The sequence below is a fragment of the Nansenia antarctica genome, assembly GCF_963989245.1.
Source record: "Nansenia antarctica genome assembly, chromosome: 3".
NCBI lineage: Eukaryota > Metazoa > Chordata > Actinopteri > Argentiniformes > Microstomatidae > Nansenia > Nansenia antarctica.
In genome coordinates, this window is record NC_137688.1 from 31,405,132 (window position 1) to 31,431,100 (window position 25,969).

General features: G+C 45.2%; 1 protein-coding gene across 3 annotated transcripts in view; it reads left to right on the plus strand.

Annotated features, from left to right (window-relative positions):
* Positions 1–1,427, plus strand: part of pex11g (peroxisomal biogenesis factor 11 gamma) — a 7,275-nt gene extending 5,848 nt beyond the window's left edge. For 2 of the 3 annotated variants that reach the window (XM_080526382.1, XM_080526384.1), the window contains exon 5: positions 404–1,427. In XM_080526382.1, the coding sequence (XP_080382508.1) occupies positions 404–644 (241 nt within the window). In that variant the 3' untranslated portion in view covers positions 645–1,427. The remainder of the gene's footprint in view (positions 1–403) is intronic. The other variant, XM_080526383.1, reaches the window with a different exon arrangement.
* Positions 1,428–25,969: the final 24,542 nt, after the last annotated feature.

A 25,969-nucleotide genomic window follows, 5' to 3' on the forward strand; every position in this document is an offset into this window, starting at 1 on the left:
GCTGAATGGAGTGATTTGATTCTGTGTTAAGTTTAAGAGGTGTTCTTCTTGTGATTTGATTTGATTTGATTCGATTTTTATTAGGAATTTACAATAGAATCATTTACGCATCATGACACTAAGTAATGTCCAGAGGATGGCACTTGAAAGCATTATTTAAAACACTTATTTCCAAAGTGGTCCTCGATGGAAACATAAAATGAATAAAACAAAACATCACATCATAAAACAGCATAAAAAACAGTATAAGAACACAGCATAAAAAAACACATAATAAAACACACAACATGGAAACATAAAGTGAAACAAAACAAAACGTAAACACCCTCTCTTTCTTAGGGGTGAGCCATTAGTTCTCCCCATAAATATGACTTCATATTTGGACTGTGTGTTTGTCTCCCAGCAGGGGCGGGGCTCCCAGCGAGGGCGGGGCTCCCGGCAGGGCTCAGCTGAGGAGGCAGATGGGAGGAGAGGTCCTCAGCGTGCTGAGCAGCCTGGCTGACCTGAGCAACGCGGTCCACTGGCTTCCCCCGGGCTTCCTCTGGGCTGGCCGCCTGCCCGTCTGGCTGGTGGGGCTGCTGGGGACCACCTCCTCGCTGGTCGGCCTGGTCCAGATGAGCAGCAGCCAGGCAGCCAGTACCTAGGCTGTCTTCATCTGTGTGGGGCGGCTGTGGCGCAGGAGGTAGAATGATCGCAAGTCTAATGATCGCAAGTCTAATGATCGCAAGGTCGGCAGATCGGCGGTTCGAGCCCCGGCTGGCCACATGTCGAAGTGTCCCTGGGCAAGACACTGAACCCCAAATTGCTCCCAGTGAGCGGGGCCGGAGCCTTGCATGGTAGCTTGGCCGCCATTGGTGTGTGAATGTGTATGTGAATGTGTGAATGAGAGGCCGTTGTAAAGCGCTTTGGATAAAGGCATAAGTATATAAGTCAGTCCATTTACCATTTGAGAATGTTTCTAGTATTGGAACAAGGCCTTGGATTTACCATAAAATTTTTTTGCAATGAATCAGCGCACCCCAATCAGCATATAATGTAGGTCATTGTTGGTCATTAAGGGTTTGCCTGACCCTAATATTAAATAGATCCACGACCAGATGCAATAGTTCACTCCTGCCTCGGTTTTTCATCTGTTCAATGATCGTGAGTGTGATACTGTATGATACTGATACTATGTGGTATGAGGAGGTAATGTTGGTCTAGTGGATAGTGAGACTAGTAATCAGAAGGTCATGAGTTCAAATCCCACCTGAGAACACTACCACTAGTGTGCCCTTGAGTAAGGTACTTAGCCCTAAGTTACTCCAGGGAGACTGTCCCTGTGATCTGTAATTGTAAGATGACTTTAGATAAAAGCGTCTGCTAAATGGTTACATGATCATTAGATATTAATTTATTGTCTTTATGTGATGATATACAGTAATTAATTAAAGGATCATTCAGGTTAAATTCAGATTAATTCTGTGTTTGTATTATTCTGAATGTCATGATTTAGTTAATTATGCTGCCTGCAGCTACGCAGACTTGTCATTCCTTTGTATTGTTGATTTCTATTATGAAATGATAAGCTCCCATTGGCTCCCACATAACTCGAACCCTGGTTGTAACCCACACAATAATGGCATAACATTGTGCTCTAAATTTCCCATATCATCATCACAGGTTGGATTTAGATATCAACATTTTACTACATTATCAGGAAGACAGTAATGCAACACTGACAACAGAAGGCTGGAGTGTGGATGATGTCATAATCAGGGTGACATTAACCCAATCCCAACACACCCCTTGCCCCTACAATTTAGCCCTACCTACTAGTTTTGCGCGTTCACTCGTAGGGGTAGGGTTTCCCGATTCTTGTTGGGCTAGAGGGGTAGGGCAAAGTGGTAGGGCTACTTGGACCTCCAAACTGAGTTTTTTCAGAGGCACGCTCAACTCACTAGTTTATTACAGTATACCATCGTCAAAATGCATGTAACCGGAATTGTCCCCATTTTTTATTTCATAGATAGCATTGGATATTTTAATGATACTGTATATTGACTACCAAACTGGAAATATCCCCCCGGTTTTCATTTCAGAAATCTGGTCACCTTAATAAGCAGTCTCCTCGAAGTAACATTCTGAAAGCAATCCTTATCATCCCGATCAAGGGGATTTCTACCAAGAATAATGGACCTTTTTATCAAATGGGGGATACCTCCTGGAAATCAACAATAGTGTTCATCTCTGGCACTGTTATGAGTAACCGTCGACAACGTCATGCTCTCCTGCGCGCTAGCTGTCCTCAGGTGTGTCCGTTTCCTCAGAGTCAGTCACTTCCTGTCCGTCCACAGTAAACATCAGGTAGTTGAGTCCTTCCTCGCTGAGGACGTGGGTCAGGCCTGCCCCTGGGCACTCGTCCTCGTCCACCCTGCTGCACTCCTCCTCTAGAGAGGACCATAGAAGCACGGCAAATGGTAAACGGACGGCACTTATATAGCGTCTTATTCCAAAGCGCTTTACAATGGCCTCTCATTCACACACACATTTACACACCAATGGCGGCAAGCTACCATGCTACCATACCGGCCCGCTCATTGGGAGCAATTTGGGGTTCAGTGTCTTGCCCAAGGACACCTCGACACGTGGCCAGCTGGGGATCGAACCGCCGAACTGCCGACATTGCAATGATTAGATGCCGGCTCTACCTCCTGAGCCACAGCCACCCCAGAAGCCAACATACATAAAGGCCAAAATCTTGCTTAGGGCCTGACCGGCACTCACCATCGTCATGGTAACCCTGGTTGACCACGCCTCCGGAACCTTCCTGACTGCGACGGGTCTCAGATTCTCTTTGTTGACTCAGACTCTCCTGGAGAGAGCGGAAGCTAGGCCTCTCACTGGGCACCTGACTCCAACACCGCAGCATCAGCTCATACCTGGGAGAGAGAGAGACATTCAACACTGGTCAGTCGATATCTGTCTGTTTTAGAGAGTATTTCCTATACAAAGTGTGTGGTGGTACATCCTTGTGCTAACAACTTACATGCAGTATCATGATCTATTCAGTTACAATGAACTGGATACATTTTCAGGTGTCAGTGTATTATCACTCCCATAATGAATTATGCAACGGGTTGGTGTGTGATGCGGACCCAGGTGCGACGCAGGACAAAGTGAATACGGCAAGCAGTAAAGGACACTTTACTGGGACAGAAAAAAACTATAAAGAAAACCCACAGGAAGAACGCTGCTCAAAACAGGTGCGAATAAACCTGGGGGGTGTTCCATCAACGTCGCTAAAGGAAAATCCACGCTTATTTTTATAGCTCTTGCAAAATGTATCTAAATAAGCCAGGATTTTCCTTTAGCGACGTTGATGCAATACCCCCCTGACCAACAGGCGAGGGGACGCCTCAACTCCCGTACAAAGCTCAACAGAGGGAACCACCGGCGGGAGCGGCTCTCAAATCCTGCGCCAGGCAGGTACATAAACAGACCAGGGACACACACACCTACTAGGAACAGACAGAGAGATAACCCGGCAGGGAGGGCCGGGAAGTGTGGACATAAATACACAGGTGCCAAACAAACACACGTGACACACATTAGTACAGGACGAGGCAGTGAACAGTGTGAGTGTAGTAGCGTCCAACAGCCACCAGGGGCCGCCAGAGGGAGGCACCAAGGAGTCGCCAGAAACATTAATTTATCAGAACACTTACAGTCTCTGAGGACAGTTTGCTGGAGCCTGGAGTCTCCCTCCAGAGTTGATGTGGTGCAGGACCTCCAGGTTGGAATATGCTGGATATGGCTGTTGGCCTAATGTCGCCACCTCCCAAAGCAGCACTCCAAAGGCCCTGGGAGCAGTTTAAATGCATGGATGCAAGATTACCAACCGAAGAATAGCAGGAGAAGAGTTTGATACACACGCATACTGACTAAACCTTCCAAAATACAATTACAACATTTAACCAGGGAGCTATTGAGCTCACAAAGTAATAATAATAATAATAATAATAATAATAATAATAATAATAATAAGAGATTTAATTTAAAAGTGCCTCTCTCAAGCTCAAGGACACTGTACAGAGAAAAAGAAAAGAAAAAAAGAAGAGAAGCAGGACAATAAACAAGAAAAAAAAAAAGAAAAAACACAACAAACAAAAACAGAATAAAGATATACAAGATAAAATCATTCAAAAAGAAAGAGGTGAAGAGCTCAAAGTGCTCTGCTGCACAGTTAGGGTCATATTGACCCAGTCAGACAGACAGTTAGGAACATCTTGACCCAGTCAGACAGACAGTTAGGAACATCTTGACCCAGTCAGACAGACAGTTAGGAACATATTGACCCAGTCAGACAGACAGTTAGGGTCATATTGACCCAGTCAGACAGACAGTTAGGAACATCTTGACCCAGTCAGACAGACAGTTAGGAACATATTAACCCAGTCAGACAGACAGTTAGGAACATCTTGACCCAGTCAGACAGACAGTTAGGAACATCTTGACCCAGTCAGACAGACAGTTAGGAACATATCGACCCAGTCAGACAGACAGTTAGGAACATCTTGACCCAGTCAGACAGACAGTTAGGAACATCTCGACCCAGTCAGACAGACAGTTAAGAACATCTTGACCCAGTCAGACAGACATATTGACCCAGTCAGACAGACAGTTAGGAACATCTTGACCCAGTCAGACAGACATATTGACCCAGTCAGACAGACATATTGACCCAGTCAGACAGACAGTTAGGAACATATTGACCCAGTCAGACAGACAGTTAGGAACATATCTACCCAGTCAGACAGACAGTTCTCCTACCAGACGTCAGTGTGCTTGTTGAAGACGCCGTCTGACAGACTCTCAGGTGACATCCAACGCACAGGAAGCAGGCCCTCTCCTCTCTTCCTGTAGTAGTCATTCTTATACACGTCACGGGCCAGACCGAAGTCTCCTATCTTCACTACCCTGCTGGGGTCAGTGTAGGCTCTGACGGACACCAGGCAGTTCCTGGCAGCCAGATCCCTGTGGTAGATAGGCATCATTCACATTAGATTACGTTACATTAGATTACATTAAATTACATTAGATTACATTAAATTAGATTCAACTTTATTGCCATCTCTGCTTGGTAATGAATATGACTGTGTGTCATATAACATATCATAAGTATGATTGTACATTTGGCACAATGAGCTCTGACACTGTAGATTAAAAGCATAACCTGCAATTAAAAACATAATAAATTACTTTACAATTGAAAATAAATAGTCTAAATCGCATACTATTGCACTTCAGGTTAGATGCTAAACTGCATTTTGTTGCCTGGTACTTCTTCTGATCTACTGTACAGGTATTACATTTTTACTATTTAGAATCTGGCCTCTATATACATGGTAACAGCGTGCCATACCTGTGGACAAAGTGCATCTTCTCCAGGTAGGCACACCCTCTGGCAGTGTCACAGCAGATGTCCAGGAGGTCTGGTAGACTGAGCAGCACAGCATGACTCTGGATCACAAGACCACATGAACCCACTAAGCAACAACACATATTCTTACATGTGAACCATCTTAACAGACACTTTTATCCAAAGCTATTTACAATTTACCTGGAGTAACTGAGGGCTGAGTGCCTTACTCAAGGGCACACTAGTGGTGGTGTTCCCAGGTGTGTGTGTGTGTGTGTGTGTGTGTGTGTACCTTGTGTGTCTCTGTGTGTGTGTGTGTACCCACCGCAGATGGACGAGCCCCCCTGAGATAGGAGCGCAGGTCGCCTCCCTCCATCAGCTCCAGGATTAGATACTGGGGCTCGTTCAGCACACACACACCCAACAGACGCAAGATGTTGGAGTGGTCAAACTGACTAAGGACAGACATTATTAGATTAGATTAGATTCAACTTTATTATCATTGCAGAGTACAAGTAAATGACAAGGAAATGCAGTAAAGGACGAGGTCCCACCAAGATACTTACATACGTATGGAACATTAAGTATACTGTATTATGTTACGGTACATGTGGGAATACGGTACATGTGGGAAAACTAGGGTTAGGGTTAGGTGCTACGTCGACTTGGTACATGCTGGCATGTCTAACCCTAACCCTAACCCTAACCCTAATCCTAACCCTAACCGTAGCACCCTAGCACCTAACCCTAGTTTTCCCACATGTACCGTGTTCCCACATGTACCATAACATATACATACAATCAGGCAACAGGATACACATACGTTCACTGTATAAAGGCATAACAAAGGTGGTTTGTAAGACAATCTAAAAACAAAATGAAATGGTCAATGCATTTACCTCATTAAGTAGGCTTCTTTCAGAAACTCAATTTTCTCGTTGTCTGTCGCATCTTTCCTCAGGGTCTACTCAAAATCAAGAAATAATGACGTCATCCAAATCGTTCAAAAAGGATCACACATTCCATCCCTTTTTTTTTTAAACAGATAATTATTTGTATATTATTGCCATGTCACCAAAATCATCAATGAGATAAGATATCCAAATTGTTGTAACGGTAAAACGGTATTCTGTTTTAATTCAAGTGAATACTTATAGGTTCATTGACCTTCACAGCAACTCTGGTTTCAGATATGACTTCTTTGGTGGTGTGGCCCACTGTGATTCCCTCATATACCTCCCCGAACGCACCACTACCCAGAAGCCTCTTCAGCGTCAGGCACTCGCGAGGGAACACTGGGAGGGAACCTGTCTCGTTGTGGACAGGAAGGGGACTGGGCCAGAGGAGGCAGAGAGGAACAGAAACAGACCAGAAATCTTTAAACAAACGTGACCCGGTCTAGACTCTAGTGTTTTGACACGGTCTAGACTCTAGTGTTTTGGTCTAGACTCTGGTGTTTTGGTCTAAACTCTAGTGTTTTGGTCTAGAGTGTTTTGGTCTCTTTTGGATTTAATGTTCAGACTTTTCTTTCGGAAAATGTGAATACATTTCTGCGTTGTTGAAAATCAATGACACATCGCTAGTCAACTAACACAGCTTGTTTTGTGAGCCTGCTAACAACGTAAAGTAGTATTATAGTCAGGGGTGCACATAACTTTTTGGGGCCAGTGCTCAGAGGAGCACCTAGGGATGCTGCTTGGTGCTCCCCGAGCTCGCGAGTCACGACCCGTCCCACAGGATGGATAAAAAAGTGATACATGGATAACTTATATTAGCAAAACGACATTTATTAATAAATAAAGATGAACGAACAAATGATTGTGTGCAAAACAAAATAAACAAATGCAAAATCAAATGACTGCTCTTTAAGCATGAAAGTCTGTCAGACTCCTTTAAACACAATGAAATCAACTGACATCTCTTTAAGCACTAACTGACAGTGGCGGCTGGCCAATACAGGGCGCTAGGGCGCCGCCCCCACCTTCCAAAGCGCCCCCACTTCCTAGTTGCTACTTGTAAAAGTTTTTTAAAAATAAACATTGTTTATTCATAAAATGCGGCTGATATTCTGTCGGCGCCTATCAGCATTCATTAAAAATCCTCCAATACAATAAACATTTTATCTGTGTGTGTGTAAAATTCACTGTGAAAATACATAGGGTAGGAAGTCGGGACGCTGGCCGAATGGGATCCTATGGCACTGCACATACTTTTGGCTTACACGTGAGCTGTAGCAGCGCTCCAATTGGCTGTCTCCTATTTCCCGGTCGGAGCCCTCGTGGATTAACGCATGGCTTACCTAGGCTGCAGCCTAGGGCCACTACCACTAGGGGTAGTAAAAATAAAAATATCCGGTTGTTAAGTCTGACGTCAAACGTGACGTTTTGCAATTTACGGGTCCTAACCAGAAATTCTCCGCACCAGAATACCAGTGTACTACAGCGGTAGCATGACAGTTGAATCGTTTTTTAGACTCACATCTATTCATACAACAAGGGACACAGCACTTTCCCGTTTTCCCCATATTGTCAGGGTATTTGAGCCTCGGAAAAGCGCTATATAACTAGAATTTATTATTATTATTATTGCGGCATTTCGAAGACAGCGCCTCAGCCAACTTTGGACCCGGAAACACGTCGCGACTTAACAACCGAATAGCTAAGTAAAAAAAAAGAATGCAGCTGCGACGACCAATGTTGTTGAGAGTGAGAGCCACGAAGCAGTTAGCACTGGGTCGGGTGTCGCTAGCAGCACTGAGGCGAACATGGGGGACAGCAACAGAGAGACAGACAACAGGAGAGGAGAGCAACAGAGAGACAGACAACAGGAGAGGAGAGCAATAGAGACAGAACTGAGGTGAGGTGAGCAACAGAGATAGTTCAGGATGATAACAAACAGTTCAGTATGACAGAGACAACTAATAGAAAGACAACTGTATGATTATAGAGTTTACATGTTCAAGGAAATATTGTATGATAATAGAAAGGTACACTTTAATTTAATTAAAGAAGTAACAAAGAACACATTTATTATCACAATTGCATTGTGTTCCATGTCTTTCTCCATTGAATAAATAATGCCTAGTTGAATGGCTAAACAAGACAACTGTCTGGACAGTACTGCAATTATTCACCTTACCGCTGCACAGATAGACAAAGGGTATAAGTCCATTCTGTTAACATTAGGTCTACTCTGCTAACAAAGACTATTCCAGTTGATTTGTCAGTTGTTGTGCATTATATTTTTGTTGTGTTTGCAGTTTGCCCTTTAATAAGTTATATATAAAAATAATTAAGTTATATATATATTCTCATGCTAAAATCGACTGTAAATCCAGATTTTAAAGTTGATATTCTTCCCCGTGGAGCATGCCCCCATAACCTGTGCCCCACCCAACATTTTTATCAACAGCCGCCACTGCTAACTGAATGTCTGTTCTTTAAACACACTGAAATAAATGGACATCTCTTTAAGCACTGCTCTGTTCTGTAAACACTGAAATCAACTTTTCAACAAAAAGTTACAGCCTGAGCATTTATTTATGCTACAAGCTTAATCATCATCATCATCATCATCATCATCACTGCTCTCTTGACTGCTGTTATCACTGTCCTCAATTTCAACCATGGTAGAGGATGTTGTAGGCTATCACTTTAAATAGCTCATTATTTTGATTGTGCAACAAAGTCTTTTTTTTTCTTTTTCTAATAGAATTCCCAACCATATTCCCTGGGTCAGGGGTCAAGGTGCGATAATGAAGCTGTAAAACAAACGTCTGAACGTTTGAAAGCTTCAGAGAAAAGAAACGTGTCCCTTGGTGTTGTTTTTCCTTTTAGCGACGAGTCGTTCGGGACTGAATTTTCACGTGGCGGCGTGATAACCGTGCGATACGCGATACGCGGAATGAAAGTACGAGTTACGATACTTTCCGAATGTTTTCGTGAGGGGAGTTGCCGTGGTCGTCGTCGGTCGACTGTTGTGATGGATTACTCGTCGGGCCTTCGACTGAGGGGACGGCAAATAGTTACTTAGTGGGGCTTAGAGTGATGCAGCAGTCAGCAGTTGGATTTTGAGGAAGTAAATTCCTCTCCCAGCGGTTCCAGCTGTTGGTGCGCAAGAGCGCCTTCATGCGGCTGATCTGCCACGCAGCATGCATTTTGGCGACGCATGCGCACTGGCGCACCAGTTATGTGCACCCCTGATTATAGTTAACTAGGTAGCAGTGGGCATTACTACTACTATCCATTGCGTTGTTGCAGTATTTTGGCTTGACTAGCGAGTTTGTGTTGTGATTCTCAACAGCCCTGAAATGTATTTCTGTGTATTTTGATTGGTTGCCGACATGCGGAGCAAAACACTAGAACGTGTCACAAATAGAGTGAATGTCCAGAAACTGACTATTTTCCAGTGGAGATCTACACTGTGATACAGGGTTCCCGCGCTGGTCTTAAAAAGCCTTAAAGTCAGTTCAGTTATTAGGTCTAAAAAAGTAAGGTGCTAGGTATTAAAAATGAGATTAGCGTGAAATAATTATTATGAAATAATTATGGGACTTATTTATTTTATATTAATTATCCTTCAGACTTTTTTGTCTGTATGGCTAAACAATTATTGTCTAAAGTTATATTCAAAGAGGTCTAAAAAGTGTCTAAAAAGGTCTTAAATTTGACTTGTTGAAACTTGTAGGAACCCTGTGATAAGTACCTGATAGCATAGCAAGCATTAGCCAGCCCCACCAAACCCCTGATCTCCTCCAGCTCCTCATCAGGGCCAAGGGAGATGACCAGGGTGTTAGGCTGCTGTGGGTCTTTCTTCTGTAGATGACGACTGAACCAAACTACAGGCAAAGGAAAGAAAGTGTTGGACGTACTGTATGCATCAGATATATTGAAACTACTGTGATACTTTTGAAGCTGCCACTTCAAGACTTACCTAACACACCTAGCATCAGTAGAACAAGTAGGACACCAGCCGCAGTACTCAAACTAATGACCAAGATTCTGTCTCCTGAATCATCTAAAATATATAATAATAATGTAAAAAGTAAGAACATTACTTTACATTCATGTGTTAACATAATTGGGTAAAATCAACATGACAGGTCTTACCCGACTAAATCTGTACTTACCCAGTAAATAAAGAACCTTGGAGGTGGGGTCTCCTTGACCCCAGTATGTGAAGGGGGTGATGGTGATATTAAACCTCCTGTATGCGTCGATGCGTCTCACTTCCAAATAGGGTTCAGACGTCAGTGTTTTCAATGGGTGACAAAAGCTGTTGCCATTCTGTAGGTTAGAAATGTGTTGTGATTAAGACTGGGTCCACACTAGTCTGTTGTGTCCATACAGTAATGATTGAGCCAATGGTTTCTCTATGGGAGTCATTAGACACACAACAGAACAACAGAGATGACAAGGGTTGGTAAGTGTTCGTTTTCATATTGTTTGTCGTACAGAAATGTTGGGAGGAGTTGAGCCTTTGACAAGACGGCCCAATAAGTGTTGTCCATATAGCCACTTAAGAACAAGGTGCCTCTGTTTGTTTACGCCCAGATTCCACAAATCACATCAGATAGTGACTTCATACAAACATGAAGTTGGTTGGTAAGGTTTGGGACTGATTACATGGAGGGGCCAGGGTTTTTTCCTGACCACATGATCTGAGAGTTCAGTTTTTCCTGCTCAACTCACGTAGTCAGGAAAAACTCCCAACTGCCACTATCGTATCAATGAGGTACTCGAGAATCTACTTGGAATGAGTTCATATGAGGTCATGATGAAGCTATACCTTCTGATGGGTTAGTTCCAGTTGCCGGGTTAATATGTCAGTCTCAACACAGTAGAACACTGACCCAAACTCCACGTTGCTGCTTGGCTCCCATTGGATCCTCAGTACAGTGTGGTTCTCCTCCAATCGGATCGAAGTCCTTTGAACAGCCTGAGGAATCACGACGGGCGGGGACACAAAACCATCTGAACACACACACACACACACACACAAACACACAGATACACACACACACACACACACACACACACACACACACACACGGGCATGCACACACACACACACACACACACACACACACACACACACATAAACTTGGAGACAGTGTTTTATGAAAAAGCAGTTGCATAAGGGAATGATAAAACCATAAACCGGTCATACGGATATGAAAGCAATAAAATAATTTGAACGGGTGTGTAAACAAGACATATTACAGTCTGCCAGTTGGCCAACCTGGGAGTGGTTTGAGTGTGTTCTGCAGCAGAGTGAAAGTGGTCAGTGTGGTAGCGGAGGCAAGAACAACACTCTTGTTCTGGCCTATTTCCTGGACCCTCAGGTCCTGGTTCCCATCCAACCAGAAGAGGCGCCCGCTGTAGTAAGCCAAAGCATGATGGGATACCTCAGACGAGCTCCATCCAATAACTTCTGTTACCTTGAGATCCTCGGGCCTCATCTCTTCTATCCTGAAAATAAATACCAAAAGAAATGTGGTGTTGTGTACTAGCTAACAGTGGCAGGGTGGATAGAATATGCTAGTGTATGATAGTCGATGTGATAGTCAGGATATGTCATTAAAAATGTAGTTGTACTGTATGTTGTTATTGTTCTGACTTGTACCGTAGCACACTGGCTCTGGACAGGTGTAACACAGAGGCCTCCTGCACCAGCCAATACAGGACTCCCTCAGTGATGTCTATGGTGATACCTGCCACCTGAGAGAGAGAGAGAGAGAGAGAGAGAGAGAGAGAGAGAGAGAGAGAGAGAGAGAGAGAGAGGGAGAGAGAGAGATAGAGAGAGGGAGACAGAGAGAGAAAGAGAGAGAGAGAGAGAGGGAGACAGAGAGAGAAAGAGAGAGAGAGAGAGGGAGACAGAGAGAGAAAGAGAGAGAGAGGGAGAAAGAGAGAGAAAGAGAGAGAGAGAGGGAGACAGAGAGAGAAAGAGAGACAGGGAGACAGAGAGGGGGGGAGGAAGGAGACAGAGAAGAGAGAGAGAGGGGGGGAAGGAAACAAAGAAAGAGAGAGATAGGTAGGAGACAGAAAGAGAGATAGAAAGGAGACAGAGAAAGAGAGAGAGGGAGAGAGAGAGAGAAAGACAAAGACACACACACACACAGCTTTCCACTTATACTGTCTTTGGAAATATGACCAACCAGATATGACTATAATATGACTGAATAAGCAGTAGCTTGACATAATCGTCATAATCTACGACAAGTCCTATTGGTTGTCCTACCCTGTTGTCAGAGAGACCAGGAACTTGATGCAGGGTGACGTGGCTCTCCCCGTCCAGTCTAGAACGTTCCACCGTGTGGTCAGTGGCCCAGTAGATGAAGGCATGGAGGGAGTCCACCACCAGACTGGAGATGTTACGGCTGCTCATCACAAACTCCTCCTCAGGTTCACTGGAGGACATCACTGATCTTCTGCAGATCTATGAAGATGATGAAAACCGCTTTATGTAATAATAACAATGCAATTGGGACAGCATCTGGTGAAAGGGGGAACAAGTCAGCAACCGACCAAATGTTCAGACTTTTATTCTGGAAAATGTGAGTACATTTCAGCGTTGTTGAAAATCAATGACACACTCGCTAGTCGACTAACACAGCTTGTTTTGTGAGCCTGCTAACAATGTAGTGTTATAGTTAACTAGGTAGAAGTGGGGATTACTCACCCAATCCATTGCATTGCAATGATTAGCGAGTGTGTCGTTGATTTTCAACAATGTTGAAATAGGGTAACACTACATTAAATGCTGTACACAGGCGCTGTATCTTGACCTAGATTGATTTCCCTCTTGTTGCCTGCATGAGCTGTTAACTGATAAGAAATTCTAGATGTTATGACAACATACTTTAATGAAAATCCACTAACCCTAACACTTTTTTTTTATCTTGAATTATGCCTATTGCCTTATTGTCTGCAAATTGTCTGGATAATGCTAAATGTATCCTGTCTTATTTGTCACTTATGTCCTGTACTGTTGTCACTTTTTTATCTAGAATTATGCCTATTGCTTTATTGTCTTGTGCTGCAATGTCAGGAACCAAAGTCCAATAAGTTTATTCTCTTACACTTGTGTAATGTGACATAACAATAACACTTGAAACTTAAAACGTGATGAAAGAGACTGTCTGGCAATACAGTCAATACCTAGCACCCTCATACCTCTCTGAACTCCTTCTTACTCACACTCCCTCCCGTAGTCTCAGATCCTCCTCTGCCAACCAACTTGTCATCCCTTCTGCCCGCATATATACAGAACAATATAAATATATATATTTATACAGTACAGGCCAAAAGTTTGGACACACCTTCTCATTCAATGTGTTTCCTTTATTTTCATGACTATTTACATTGTAGATTCTCACTGAAGGCATCAAAACTATGAATGAACACATTAGGAATGATGTACTTAACAAAAAAGTGTGAAATAACTCTAAATATGTCTTGTATTTTAGATTCCTCAAAGTAGCCACCCTTTGCTTTTTTGTTGTTAATAAAAAAAAATGTGTTGTTAATAAAATATATAATAATATTATATATATATATATAATAACATATTATTATTAACACATATTATATTTAATATTATTATAATATATTTTATTAACAATGGCTTACTTGGTTTGATCTCCTGTATTTTGTTTGTTGTTATATCTGATTTTGCTGTTTTTATCTAATTTTGCTTTGTTGATTTTAATGTTTTGATAAGTGGTTTTAAACTGTCTTGTAAGGTGTCCTTGAGAGCCTTGAAAGGCGCCCATAAATAAAATGTATTATTATTATTAGTCATTCTGACAGAGCAGGGCCATATGAATCAGGGCCATATGAATCAGGGCCATATGAATGAGGACCATATGAATCAGGGCCATATGAATCAGGACCATATGAATGAGGGCCATATGAATCAGGGCCATATGAATCAGGGCCATTTGCATCAGGGCCATATGAATCAGGGCCATATGAATCAGGGCCATATGAATCAGGGCCATACGAATCAGGGCCATATGAATCAGGGCCATATGAATCAGGATCATATGAACCAGGGCCATATGAATCAGGGCCATATGAATCAGGACCATATGAATCAGGACCATAATGAATCAGGGCCATATGAATCAGGACCATATGAATCAGGGCCATATGAATCAGGACCATATGAATCAGGGCCATATGAATCAGGACCATATGAATCAGGGCCATATTAATCAGGACCATATGAATCAGGGCCATATGAATCAGGCCATATGAATCAGGGCCATATGAATCAGGACCATATGAATCAGGGCCATATGAATCAGGGCCATATGAATCAGGGCCATATGAATCAGGGCCATATGAATCAGGACCATATGAATCAGGACCATATGAATCAGGGCCATATGAATCAGGACCATATGAATCAGGGCCATATGAATCAGGGCCATATGAATCAGGACCATATGAATCAGGGCCATATGAATCAGGACCATATGAATCAGGGCCATATGAATCAGGGCCATATGAATCAGGACCATATAAATCAGGACCATATCTGACACCAGGTTGGCCATCACCTTCTCTGGCCAGAACATTCCCCTCTCCTCATCTGTTACCAACCTGGGCGTCAAAATGGACCCTCACCTCACCTACGAGACCCACATCAAACACATATCCAAGACAGCTTTTTTTCACCTAAGGAACATCGACAAACTCCGTCCCGCACTCACTCTGGCAGATGCAGAGAAGCTCATCCACGCCTTTGTCTCCTCCAGACTGGACTACTGTAACGCACTCCTCATCGGGATTCCTAGCAGCTGCCTCCAGAAACTTCAATACATCCAGAATAGTGCTGCTAGGATCCTGATGAGGGTGCGCAAATATGATCACATCACCCCCATCCTCAAATCACTTCACTGGCTCCCCGTCTCCCTCAGAATCGAATTCAAGGTCTCCCTCCTCACCCACCAGTGCATCCATGGAACTGCCCCCCCCTACTTCAAGGAACTCCTCCATACCCCTCAGACCTCCTCACGCACCCTCCGTTCTACTGCCACCAACCTCCTCAAGACCCCCAGGACCAAGCTCCGCACCATGGGAGATCGGGCCTTCTGCTCGGCTGCTCCCAGGCTGTGGAATGCTCTCCCTGACCACCTAAGGGCACCACAGTCTGTGGATGCTTTTAAACAAGGCTTTTAAACCCACCTTTTTAATAGAGCCTTTTTTTTAGCCTTTTAATTGAAAATGTTTATTGTTTTTAATTGTAGCACACAGATTTCCTATGTAAAGTGCTTTTATAAATAAAATGTATTATTATTATTATTATTATTATGGATGGGTAACATACCGTGGTTGAATGGCAGCTCCAGTAGAGGCGTCTCCCCAGCCAGTCGAAGGCGACCACCCCAGCGTTGCAAGCCCGAGGCAGGGTAGAGACTCCCAGGCCACCAGGCCTCTCTGTCAGCTCCAGGATGTTGATGTGGCCTGACGTGTTAGTCCAGAACACGGTGCTGTTATACCAGTCCATGTCTGCAACACACCAACAACAGCAATGGTTGGCTGTGTTATCAATGGTCAGTTTCATTTACAATTACATTTTTGGAGTTTAGCAGACGCCTTTATCCAAAGCGACATACAACAAATACATTTGTCTAAAGTAAGTGAATCTGTAGACTTCGCAAGAAAAGTAACCTCTGCTAAGGCCAGGAGACATTGGTAGTCATAGTGCTAGAAGAAGTGTGTCTTCTTTTTTTCCTTTTGCTAGCGTACAGTAGAGAAACTGAACAGGGGGTGGGAAATGTCCTTTTCTTCAATACATTTAAATACAAAGGCAATCTGAGCATATACTGTAACTGTTGAATGTATGGCATGTCATTATCTGTCAGTTGTTAAAGTGTGGTATACTGTACACAGTCACTAAGATGGATGCTTATGTTGTATGTTTGTCTGCTGTACCTCTTACAGCTGGGATATTCTGAGCTACTGGCTGAAGAAGATCAAACGTATCCAGATCTTGTTCCCAAAAGCCGTGGGGTCCAGCACCAAGTATGAATGGAGCATCGTCCACTGGATAATATAAGGGACAGAAAATCAACACTGAGAGTAAATTACTTCTACGGAAACAGTAAATGTACTGTTATCAGTATCATCCGTAATCTATAGCAGATTGTAATGGCAGTGCCATAAAATAGACTTGAATTAAAAGTTAATTGACACTAGAACAGCCGTGGGTGGGGTCATTTGACCAAGTGAGTATTTTTTTTAAATATACATTTGCACTAAAAATTTCAAAAAACACAAAAATTTTAGGACCCTCCTTTCATGACTTTTCCTAGATATGTGCGTTCTACCACCCAGTATCCTGACATTTACAACATCACATCAAGATAAGCTAGTATAAAACCATTTTGTAGTTTTTCTGTGTAGGAGGCAGGCTAATTTACAAGACGCGCCAACTAGTGGTCATTGTGCGTAAGTAGCAGCGTCCCATTGTAAAGACTATGGTCATTTGACCCCCGAGGCGGCTCTTATAGTAGGTAAAATAAGCACGGGTGTTCTGGTGTTAAACTACACGAAAGTAGATTAGGAAGACACCTGCCCCTTACCGCGCTTCAGTGCCGTCCCCTCGAACGCTACAGAGGCGGAGCTTCCTCCGGGAGACTCCGCCCACACTGTCACCAGGTAACCACGCCCACCTTGCAGCCCAGGCACTGTCACCTGCCTCTCTGTGACATCAAGGAAGCTCTGCACCATGGAACCATTCCCTGAGGAGATGGTCACTGTGTACGTCCAGTTCTGCCACGCAGACGGGCCTTATGGGTACACAAAAACATGGCAGCCATCCCTCATATACTTGAGTTGACTGCTTTTTGAAGAAAGCACACTTCCTTGCAATCGATTGGCATGCTGGATAATACATGGTCCTCTGTCACTAAGCAATGTGGTCACATTGCATGTGTTGCTTGCCGCCAAGTTGACAGAAGTAGCCTGTTGTATGTTAAGTAGCCTATACTAGTGTATGGGCTGTAGGATTCCTCCATCTAATATAGAATCATATACACCATTTACCTGACACATTTATCCAAAGCAACTTACATTGCAGTGAGTGCATACATTTCAGTATATATGGTCCCAGCGAGAATCGAACCAACAACGTAAGTGTTGTTAAGCGCCATGCTCTACCAACTGAGCCACAGAGGACCACTAATGTAATGCAATGTAGCTTGACACACACACACACACACACACATACACACACACACACACACAGCCACACACTCATAACAAAACATGGATATCTAACCTCACCAGGTGTGTGTGCGTGCGTGCGTGCGTGCGCGCCTGCGTGTGTGTGTGTGCGTGATACTCACTGGTCCCTAGCCTGGGTTCAGGCTCCTCCCACCTCCCCGTGGCCGTGTCTGACCCAAACACCAGCTGCAGCTCCCTCGGCCTCCTGGGTACCGGGCTGGGCTGGGAGGCCGGGCTGGAGTAGCGCAGGTTATCAAAACCCATAAGGCTGACAGAACCGAAATCACAGTCCACCAGGAACTGGTTGTAGTAGCCCGCACCGTCGCCACTCCTCACTTCCTGGTACACGGCCTTGCCGTCGGTGAGCATTAAGAGGTCGTCCTCGTAGGTCAGGCTCCGGACCGGAAAAAAACTCACTTCAGGTCGCAGGGTCACGAGGCCGGAACCGTCCAGAGAGGTGGCGGAGACGGCCATTTTGTTTTGGTTGAAGAACACCAGCCTCTTGTTGGTGAAGCTGACCGCCATGTCCTGCAGCGCAGGGAGGGCGACCACGCGGGTCAGGTTGGGGTGGTTTAGACCATCAGCGCCGCTCACTGGCAGCGTGATGCGGTATATCCCATCATGCAACAGCAAGAAGAGGTACCTGATGGGTGAGAGGGAGGAGGATGATGATGAGGAAGTCAGAGTGATATTGTGTCGTTCAGGGGAGGCTGTTGGAGGTAGAAATCGGAGGAGGGGCTCATTGTTATGCATGGAACGGAATGGATCGATCATTACAATGAGCCGGTGTAGGTACCGAATGTGTTCCGGTGACAGAATGTGTTCGGGGTCCTGCCAGTACTGATGACGTGTCACTGTATGATTGGCTGTGATGACGTTACACAGTATGGTTGGCTGCAGAGCCGTAAACGTGATGATGTTACACAGTATGATTGGCTGCAGAGCCGTAAACGTGATGATGTTACACAGTATGATTGGCTGCAGAGCCGTAAATGTGATGATGTTACACAGTATGATTGGCTGCAGAGCCGTAAACGTAATCCATCTGGGTTACAGGAGCGGGCTAGTTTGCTAATGTTAGCAAACAATGTCAATGTGAATGAATGAATGAATGAATGAATGAATGAATGAATGGTCTTTATTGTCATTGATATAGTACAGGTACCATACAACGAAATTTGGGAGGGGGGGCTCCCCTGGTGCTAGGAAAAAAATACTAAAAACAAGAAGGGAAAAAGAGCTGGTTTACATAAATAAAGGCTATATACACTATCCACTATACTATACTATACAAATAAAACACTGTGCTGTACTCTATGCTATGCTATAAATATCCTAACATTTCCTATCTCTGAACCTTATGTACCCGAGGGTTGTCATATTGCACATAGTATTATTGCACATTCATTTAAAGTGTCGCAGTTTGCAGGTTTGAAATGTTCACAGTTGTGTTTCAGTATTGCACTTGATTACAATCTAGTAGCTGCCATCAAATTGTCTAGATTGTCCAGGGCCTAGAACCTAGGTCTTTGCTGTGTTCAGGGCCTGAATGGCCCTAGGGTAGAAGCTGAGCTTCAGGCTAATTTTGTCCTTGCGGACATGGTCCTGAACCGCCTGCCAGAGGGCAGCCGAACAAAGTGTTTGTTCCCAGGGTGGGATGGGTCTCTGGAGATCTTGGAGGCCTTCCTGAGGCAGCGTGTGTTGCACAGCTCTTCCAGAGAGGGGAGGGGGGCGCCGATGATCTTCTGGGCCGATCTCACAACTCTCTGTAGCGCTTTCCTCTCTGCGGCTGAGCAGCTGGAGAACCACACGCAGATGCAGTAGGTGAGGATGTTCTCCACTGTGCAGCGGTAGAAGGTCACAAGCAGCTCCTGTTTGAGGTGGTATTTCCTGAGGACTCTCAGGAAGTAGAGCCGCTGTTGTGCCTTCTTGATGATGGCTGCTGTGTTGGTCTTCCAGGACAGGTCATCCTGTATGTGCACCCCCAGGAATCGGAGGGTTGAGACTCTCTCCACGCTCCCTCCATCGACGAGCAGGGGCTGGACCTCAGATTTTTTCCTCCTGAAGTCCACGATGATTTCCTGGGTCTTTGACTGGTTCAGCAGCAGGTTGTTAACCTTGCACAGCTTGCCCAGCTGCTCCACCTCATCCCTGTACGCCGCCTCGTCCCCCCCCGAGATGCAGCCCACCACGGTGGTGTCGTCTGCAAACTTTATGATGGAGTTGCTGGGGTGGACGGGGGTGAAGTCGTAGGTGTAGAGGTTGTAGAGGATGGGGCTTAGCACGCAGCCCTGGGGGGACCCAGTGCTGAGTCTGAGGGCTGTGGAGGTGTGGGAGCCCACCCGCACCCTCTGGGGGTGGTCAGACAGGAAGTCCTTGATCCATGCACAGATGGAGTGTGATAGTCCCAGGTCTAGTAGTTTGGTCACTAGCCTGTCTGGAAGGATGGTGTTGAAGGCAGAGCTGAAGTCCACAAAGAGCAGTCTCGCGTAGCTGTTCCCCCTCTCCAGGTGGGATAGAGCAGAGTGGAGAGTCGTCGTGATGGCGTCCTCTGTGGACCTGTGGGCTCTGTAGGCGAACTGGTATGGATCCAGGTTGGGCGGGAGGCGTGTGACTATGTGGGCCCGGACCAGTTTCTCGAAGCACTTCATGATGATTGGTGTGAGTGCCACCGGGCGGTAGTCGTTTAGGCAGCTCACCGTGCTTTTCTTCGGGACTGGGATGATTGTTGAGGTTTTCAGGCAGGGTGGGATGGTGGCCTGGGACAGGGACTGGTTGAAGATGTTGGTGAAAACCCTGTGTGAACTCCACCCTAACCCTAATGCTAACCCTAACCATAACTCTAACTCTAATGCTATCCTTAACTCTAACCCTAACACTAACTCTAACCCTAACCCTAACACTAACCCTAACCCTAACAACGTTAGCAAACTAGCCCGCTCCTGTAACCCAGATTGCTTAAGTTTACGGCTCTACAGCCAATCATAATGTGTAACGTCATCTGTAATGGCAGGACCCCGAACACATTCGGTACCTACACAGAAATTCAACATTGGAAAGGTGTTTTGAAAATCTTGATCTCTCACCCATTATATGGATCAGCAATAATCCGAGATGGAACCCCGGGAACAGAAGGAATGAGGTCCACAGGGTCAGAACAGTTGTCCAATCGGCAATGAAACACCTGCATCCAAAATGCAAGTACAATGAAGATGCCCCTTCCTTGATAATTGATTGAGATTTACATTTTGGGCAATCTGATCCTATATATCTGTGATTAAGAGTCATCTTAAATTGCATCCGGTTCTGTACCTTCCCATCAGAGATGAAGTAGAGCTTCCTGTACAGCCAGTCCACAGACAGAGCAGTGACCTCTAGTGGTGCGGAGTGGAACAGCCTCAGGTCTGAGAGGTCCTTCAAGTCCCCAGCCCCTTTCACCCAGATGTGGCCCCCCTCAGAGAGGTACACCTGGCTGGCGTTGTGGTGTACAGCCACTCCTACAACAAGACAACAATAATTTTTTTAATGCAATCCCTGATTTGATCCCCCCAGGACGGAGCTGCATGTGAGCTGGTGAATGGAGGGTTGCTTCCATCATATCTAAGGCGCCTTCCACTGCCGTTGTGCCCTTGAGCAAGGCACTTAACCCCCTAATTGCTCCAGGGGTGCTGACTATGGCTGACCCTGTGACTAGAGCAAAACAATACATTTCGTTGTACTCAATGTGCAATGACAAAAAGGTTGAATCTAATTTAAAAAAAATCTAAAACATTCCACATACTGCCATGGCAACTAGGGAGGTTTTTAGGTCAAAAAAGTGGAACGTTGTTAACTGGCCAAATCAATCTCCAGATTGAAATCCTATTGAGCATGCGGTTAACTTGCTGAAGAGGAAACGTAAGGAAAAACGTCATCAAAACAAACAACAACTGGAGACGGCTGCAGTACAGGCCTGGCAGAACAACACCAGAGAAGACAGTGTCGTGGTGGTGGGGTCAATGGGTCACACACTTCAGGCAGTTGCATACAAATCGACCAAATACTAAAGATGAATGCTTAATTTGGACATTTGATGAATCTGCCCCATCACTTTTGAAATGAATGAATGAATGAATGAATTGTTTGATTTAAAGTCCAAACTTTTGGAGTGGAGAGTGAAAATCTGAAAAAAATCCCATTACTTACACAGGGCACTGTATATCATCAAGAGAGAGGTGGTGGGGAGAGAGAGAGAGACAGAGAGAGAGAGAGAGATAGAGAGAGACACACAGAGAGAAACAGAGAGAGACAGAGAGAGAGTTTGACTGACCAGTGATGTTGGCTTCAATCCTATCCTCAGGAAGACAGTCGGCCTCAGCTAGTATCCCAGCAGACACCTCCTTCTTCCTCAGTGAACTCAGCCTGGACAGGAAGAGCCAGCGGTTCCCAGTCTGCACTGAAACACACAACGGACATCACATTACTGAGGCCTAGAGCAGGGCCTTCTATTGACCGCATACATTCTTTTTTTTTGGGGGGGGGTGTTTTTAGGGGGATGTTTATCAAATGGAGTGCACTTATATAGCGCTTTGCAACGGCCTCTCATTCACCCATTCACACACACATTCATTCACACACCAATGACGGCAAGCTACCACGCAAGACACCGGCCCGCTCATTGGGAGCAATTTGGGGTTCAGTGTCTTGCCCAAGGACACCTCGACATATGGCCTGCCGGGGATCGAACCACCGGAACCGCCGACCTTGCAATCATTAGACTACCTCCTGAGCCACAGCCGCCCCTTAATCATGGGTTGTGTTACTGAAGGCTACTCGGCTCAGTGTTCCTCCGTGGGACACTAACCTTCTCTGGGTGGTGTTGTCATGGTAACCTCGGCTGCAGGGCCCTGGCCCTCCATGTTGACAGCTGCGACACAGATTCTACAGGAATAAAAACCCAAACTCTTGTATGAAACAGCATAGCATCAGCATCATACATTCAATTATACAATCATGTTTCTCCCGAGACATCTACTTCCCTCCTGTACTATTTCTCCTGAGACATCTACTACCCCCCTGTACTATTTCTCCTGAGACATCTACTACCCCCCTGTACTATTTCTCCTGAGACATCTACTACCCCTCTGTACTGTTTCTCCTGAGACATCTACTACCCCCCTGTACTATTTCTCCTGAGACATCTACTACCCCTCTGTACTGTTTCTCCTGAGACATCTACTACCCCCCTGTACTATTTCTCCTGAGACATCTACTACCCCCCTGTACTATTTCTCCTGAGACATCTACTACCCCCCTGTACTGTTTCTCCTGAGACATCTACTACCCGCCTGTACTGTTTCTCCTGAGACATCTACTACCCCCCTGTACTGTCCCTCCTGAGACATCTACTACCCCCTGTACTGTTTCTCCTGTATCAAAAAAAAAAGTCCTTCTTCTAGAACGACGACTGCCAATGGCTCCAGGCCTGAGCATAGAGTACTTCTTCCTGCTATGACTGGTGGACAGATGATGTACTTACTTAGTCAAATGTATCGATTGTAAGTAGCTTTGGAATAAGGCGTCTGCTAAATGCCAAAAAAGGAAATGTAAAATGTAATACATTTAAATGGTTGCAATCCACTTTTGGTTGAGCAAAGCTTGTTGGTATTTATGTAATTCCCCAATGAAGTGTGTCCAAACTTTTGACTGGTATGTATGTTTTTTGACTATTTGCAATATTGACTCATCATACCAGAGAAAATATCCTTACAGTAGACAGACACCCAGTCACACCCCCCACCTGTATGTTGTGTTGGGTGGTGTAGGGACTCAGTCACACCCCCCACCTGTATGTTGTGTTGGGTGGTGTAGGGACCCAGTCACACCCCCCACCTGTATGTTGTGTTGGGTGGTGTAGGGACCCAGTCACACCCCCCCACCTGTATGTTGTGTTGGGTGGTGTAGGGACCCAGTCACACCCCCCACCTGTATGTTGTGTTGGGTGGTGTAGGGACTCAGTCACACCCCCCACCTGTATGTTGTGTTGAGTGGTGTAGGGACCCAGTCACACCCCCCCACCTGTATGTTGTGTTGGGTGGTGTAGGGACCCAGTCACCCCCCCCCCCCCCCACCTGTATGTTGTGTTGGGTGGTGTAGGGACCCAGTCACCCCCCCCCCCCCACCTGTATGTTGTGTTGGGTGGTGTAGGGACTGAGTCACACCCCCCCACCTGTATGTTGTGTTGAGTGGTGTAGGGACCCAGTCACACCCCCCCACCTGTATGTTGTGTTGGGTGGTGTAGGGACCCAGTCACACCCCCCCACCTGTATGTTGTGTTGGGTGGTGTAGGGACCCAGTCACACCCCCCACCTGTATGTTGTGTTGGGTGTTGTAGGGAAGAATGAGGCACTGAATTCGTTGGCTCCTGCTGTGGAGCTGACAGTACCCCATTGGTCTGTGAGGTTGAGGTTGTAGCCAATGATGATTCCCCCTGGTGTGACTGGAGCTGACCAGCGAACCTCGATGCTCTCTCCTAGGCTGTCCACGCTGACTATACCTGGCCTAGAGGGAACTGCAGCTGGGCAGACAGCAGACAGATGTATTGAGCCAAAATGACGTCACCATTATATTGTTAACTTCAGTGTTAGTTTCAAGTTTCAAGTTTTATTGTTACATCACATTACACAAGTGTAAGAGAGTAAAATTATTAGGCTTAGGCTCCTGACATTGCAGCACAAGACAATGAGGCAATAGGCATAATTAGAGATAAAAAGGTGACATAAGTGAAGGCAGGATACAATTAGCAGTACATAGTAAATAAATAAATAGATAGTTCAAGTAGTGAAGTGTCTGTGAGCTTAATGTTAAGGTAGTCTGTATGCATGAGGTGTGTTTGTGAAGGTTTAGGTAGTCTGTATACATGGGGTGTGCTTGGGGATGATAATCAATAGTCTACAGTAGGCTTGTTTATGAGCCTGAGTGTTATGATATCAGTGTTGTGTTGCAAGCTACACTGCAATTTTTACACAATTATTACCTGCAACTATCGGAGCGTTGCAATGAATGACACGGTACATTTCAGATGCAATCACGCTCTGCTGCGTTTAGGACTGCAAACACATCCTTTACGTGTTACGGACTCAAGCGCTCAAGCGCACTCAAAGAGGTAAACTGATGCTTAAAGCGGTTGAATAAAATTGATTTCTGCCTCCAGACATTTTTCGTTTCGATGCCTCCAGACATGTGTTTGTGAAACGCTCTGTGCTGTGATTAACTCACCTGAGCTGTTATCTGAGGGGGTCTGGCTTCGGTCTGGACAGTCAGAGGAGCCACTCTAAATACAGCATGATAATGACACCATTGACAAGTACATGCTTGGATTGTCATACACATTCAAATTACAAATATTTTCTGCATGCTGAACTGGGTGGGTATTCCATCAAGGTTGCTAAAGGAAAATCCAGGCTTTTTTTTTTTCCCACAAGACTTATCAGAAATAAGCCTGGATTTTCCTTTAGTGACGTTGATGGAACACCCCCCTGGTGTGCTGAACAGAGAAGGCTGTGTCTTGGTTTCTAATCTGAAGCACAGTGAGAGTTGACCACAAGGCCGGTGGTGGCTATGGGCAGGGGGGGGCTCAGCCCAAACACCGCCACCCCCCCCGCGCTCCAGCCCACCCAAGGTGTTGGTTCTGGCACCGGGTCCGGTTGACTGAGTCATGCTTTCTCTTTTTTTTTTTTTTTAAGTAATTTTTGTGTGGGTAGTCCCACTCATGTCTTTCATTTCATTAGACAGATACAGTGAAGACAGACAGGAAAGTAAGGAGAAGAAGGGAGAGAGAGGGCATGTCAGCAGGGCATGGGCCGGATTCGAACCCATGCCGACATGGGCATATGTGCACTGTAGACCGCGGTGCTAGACCACTGGACCACCCCAGGCCACGTCATGGTTTCTCTTAATGCTACAAGACACATAGTGACCAAAACAGAGGGTTAGGTTTAGGGTTGTATAATGATACAGTAACTTACCAAACACTTCTCTTGTTGCCTGTTGGGAGGCATCCTGCTTATAGACACACATCCAGAGGTTCCACAGAGAGAGAGGAACACAAAAACAAGGATAACCAATACACCCCCTTTCCATTTGTCCTCCATTTCATCGACATACAGTATAACCAACAGTATTCCTTTCTCTCCCGTAGAGTGATAAATCACAGATGATAATATCTTTGTCTTCTGTCAAATTGACAATAATCTCAGTCTGGTGTTGTCACAGTGAAGGACTGTCTCTGTTCCCCCATGGTGACAACCACCTGTCTCTCTTAATGATCTGTTCATACTGCTGCCAGGAACCC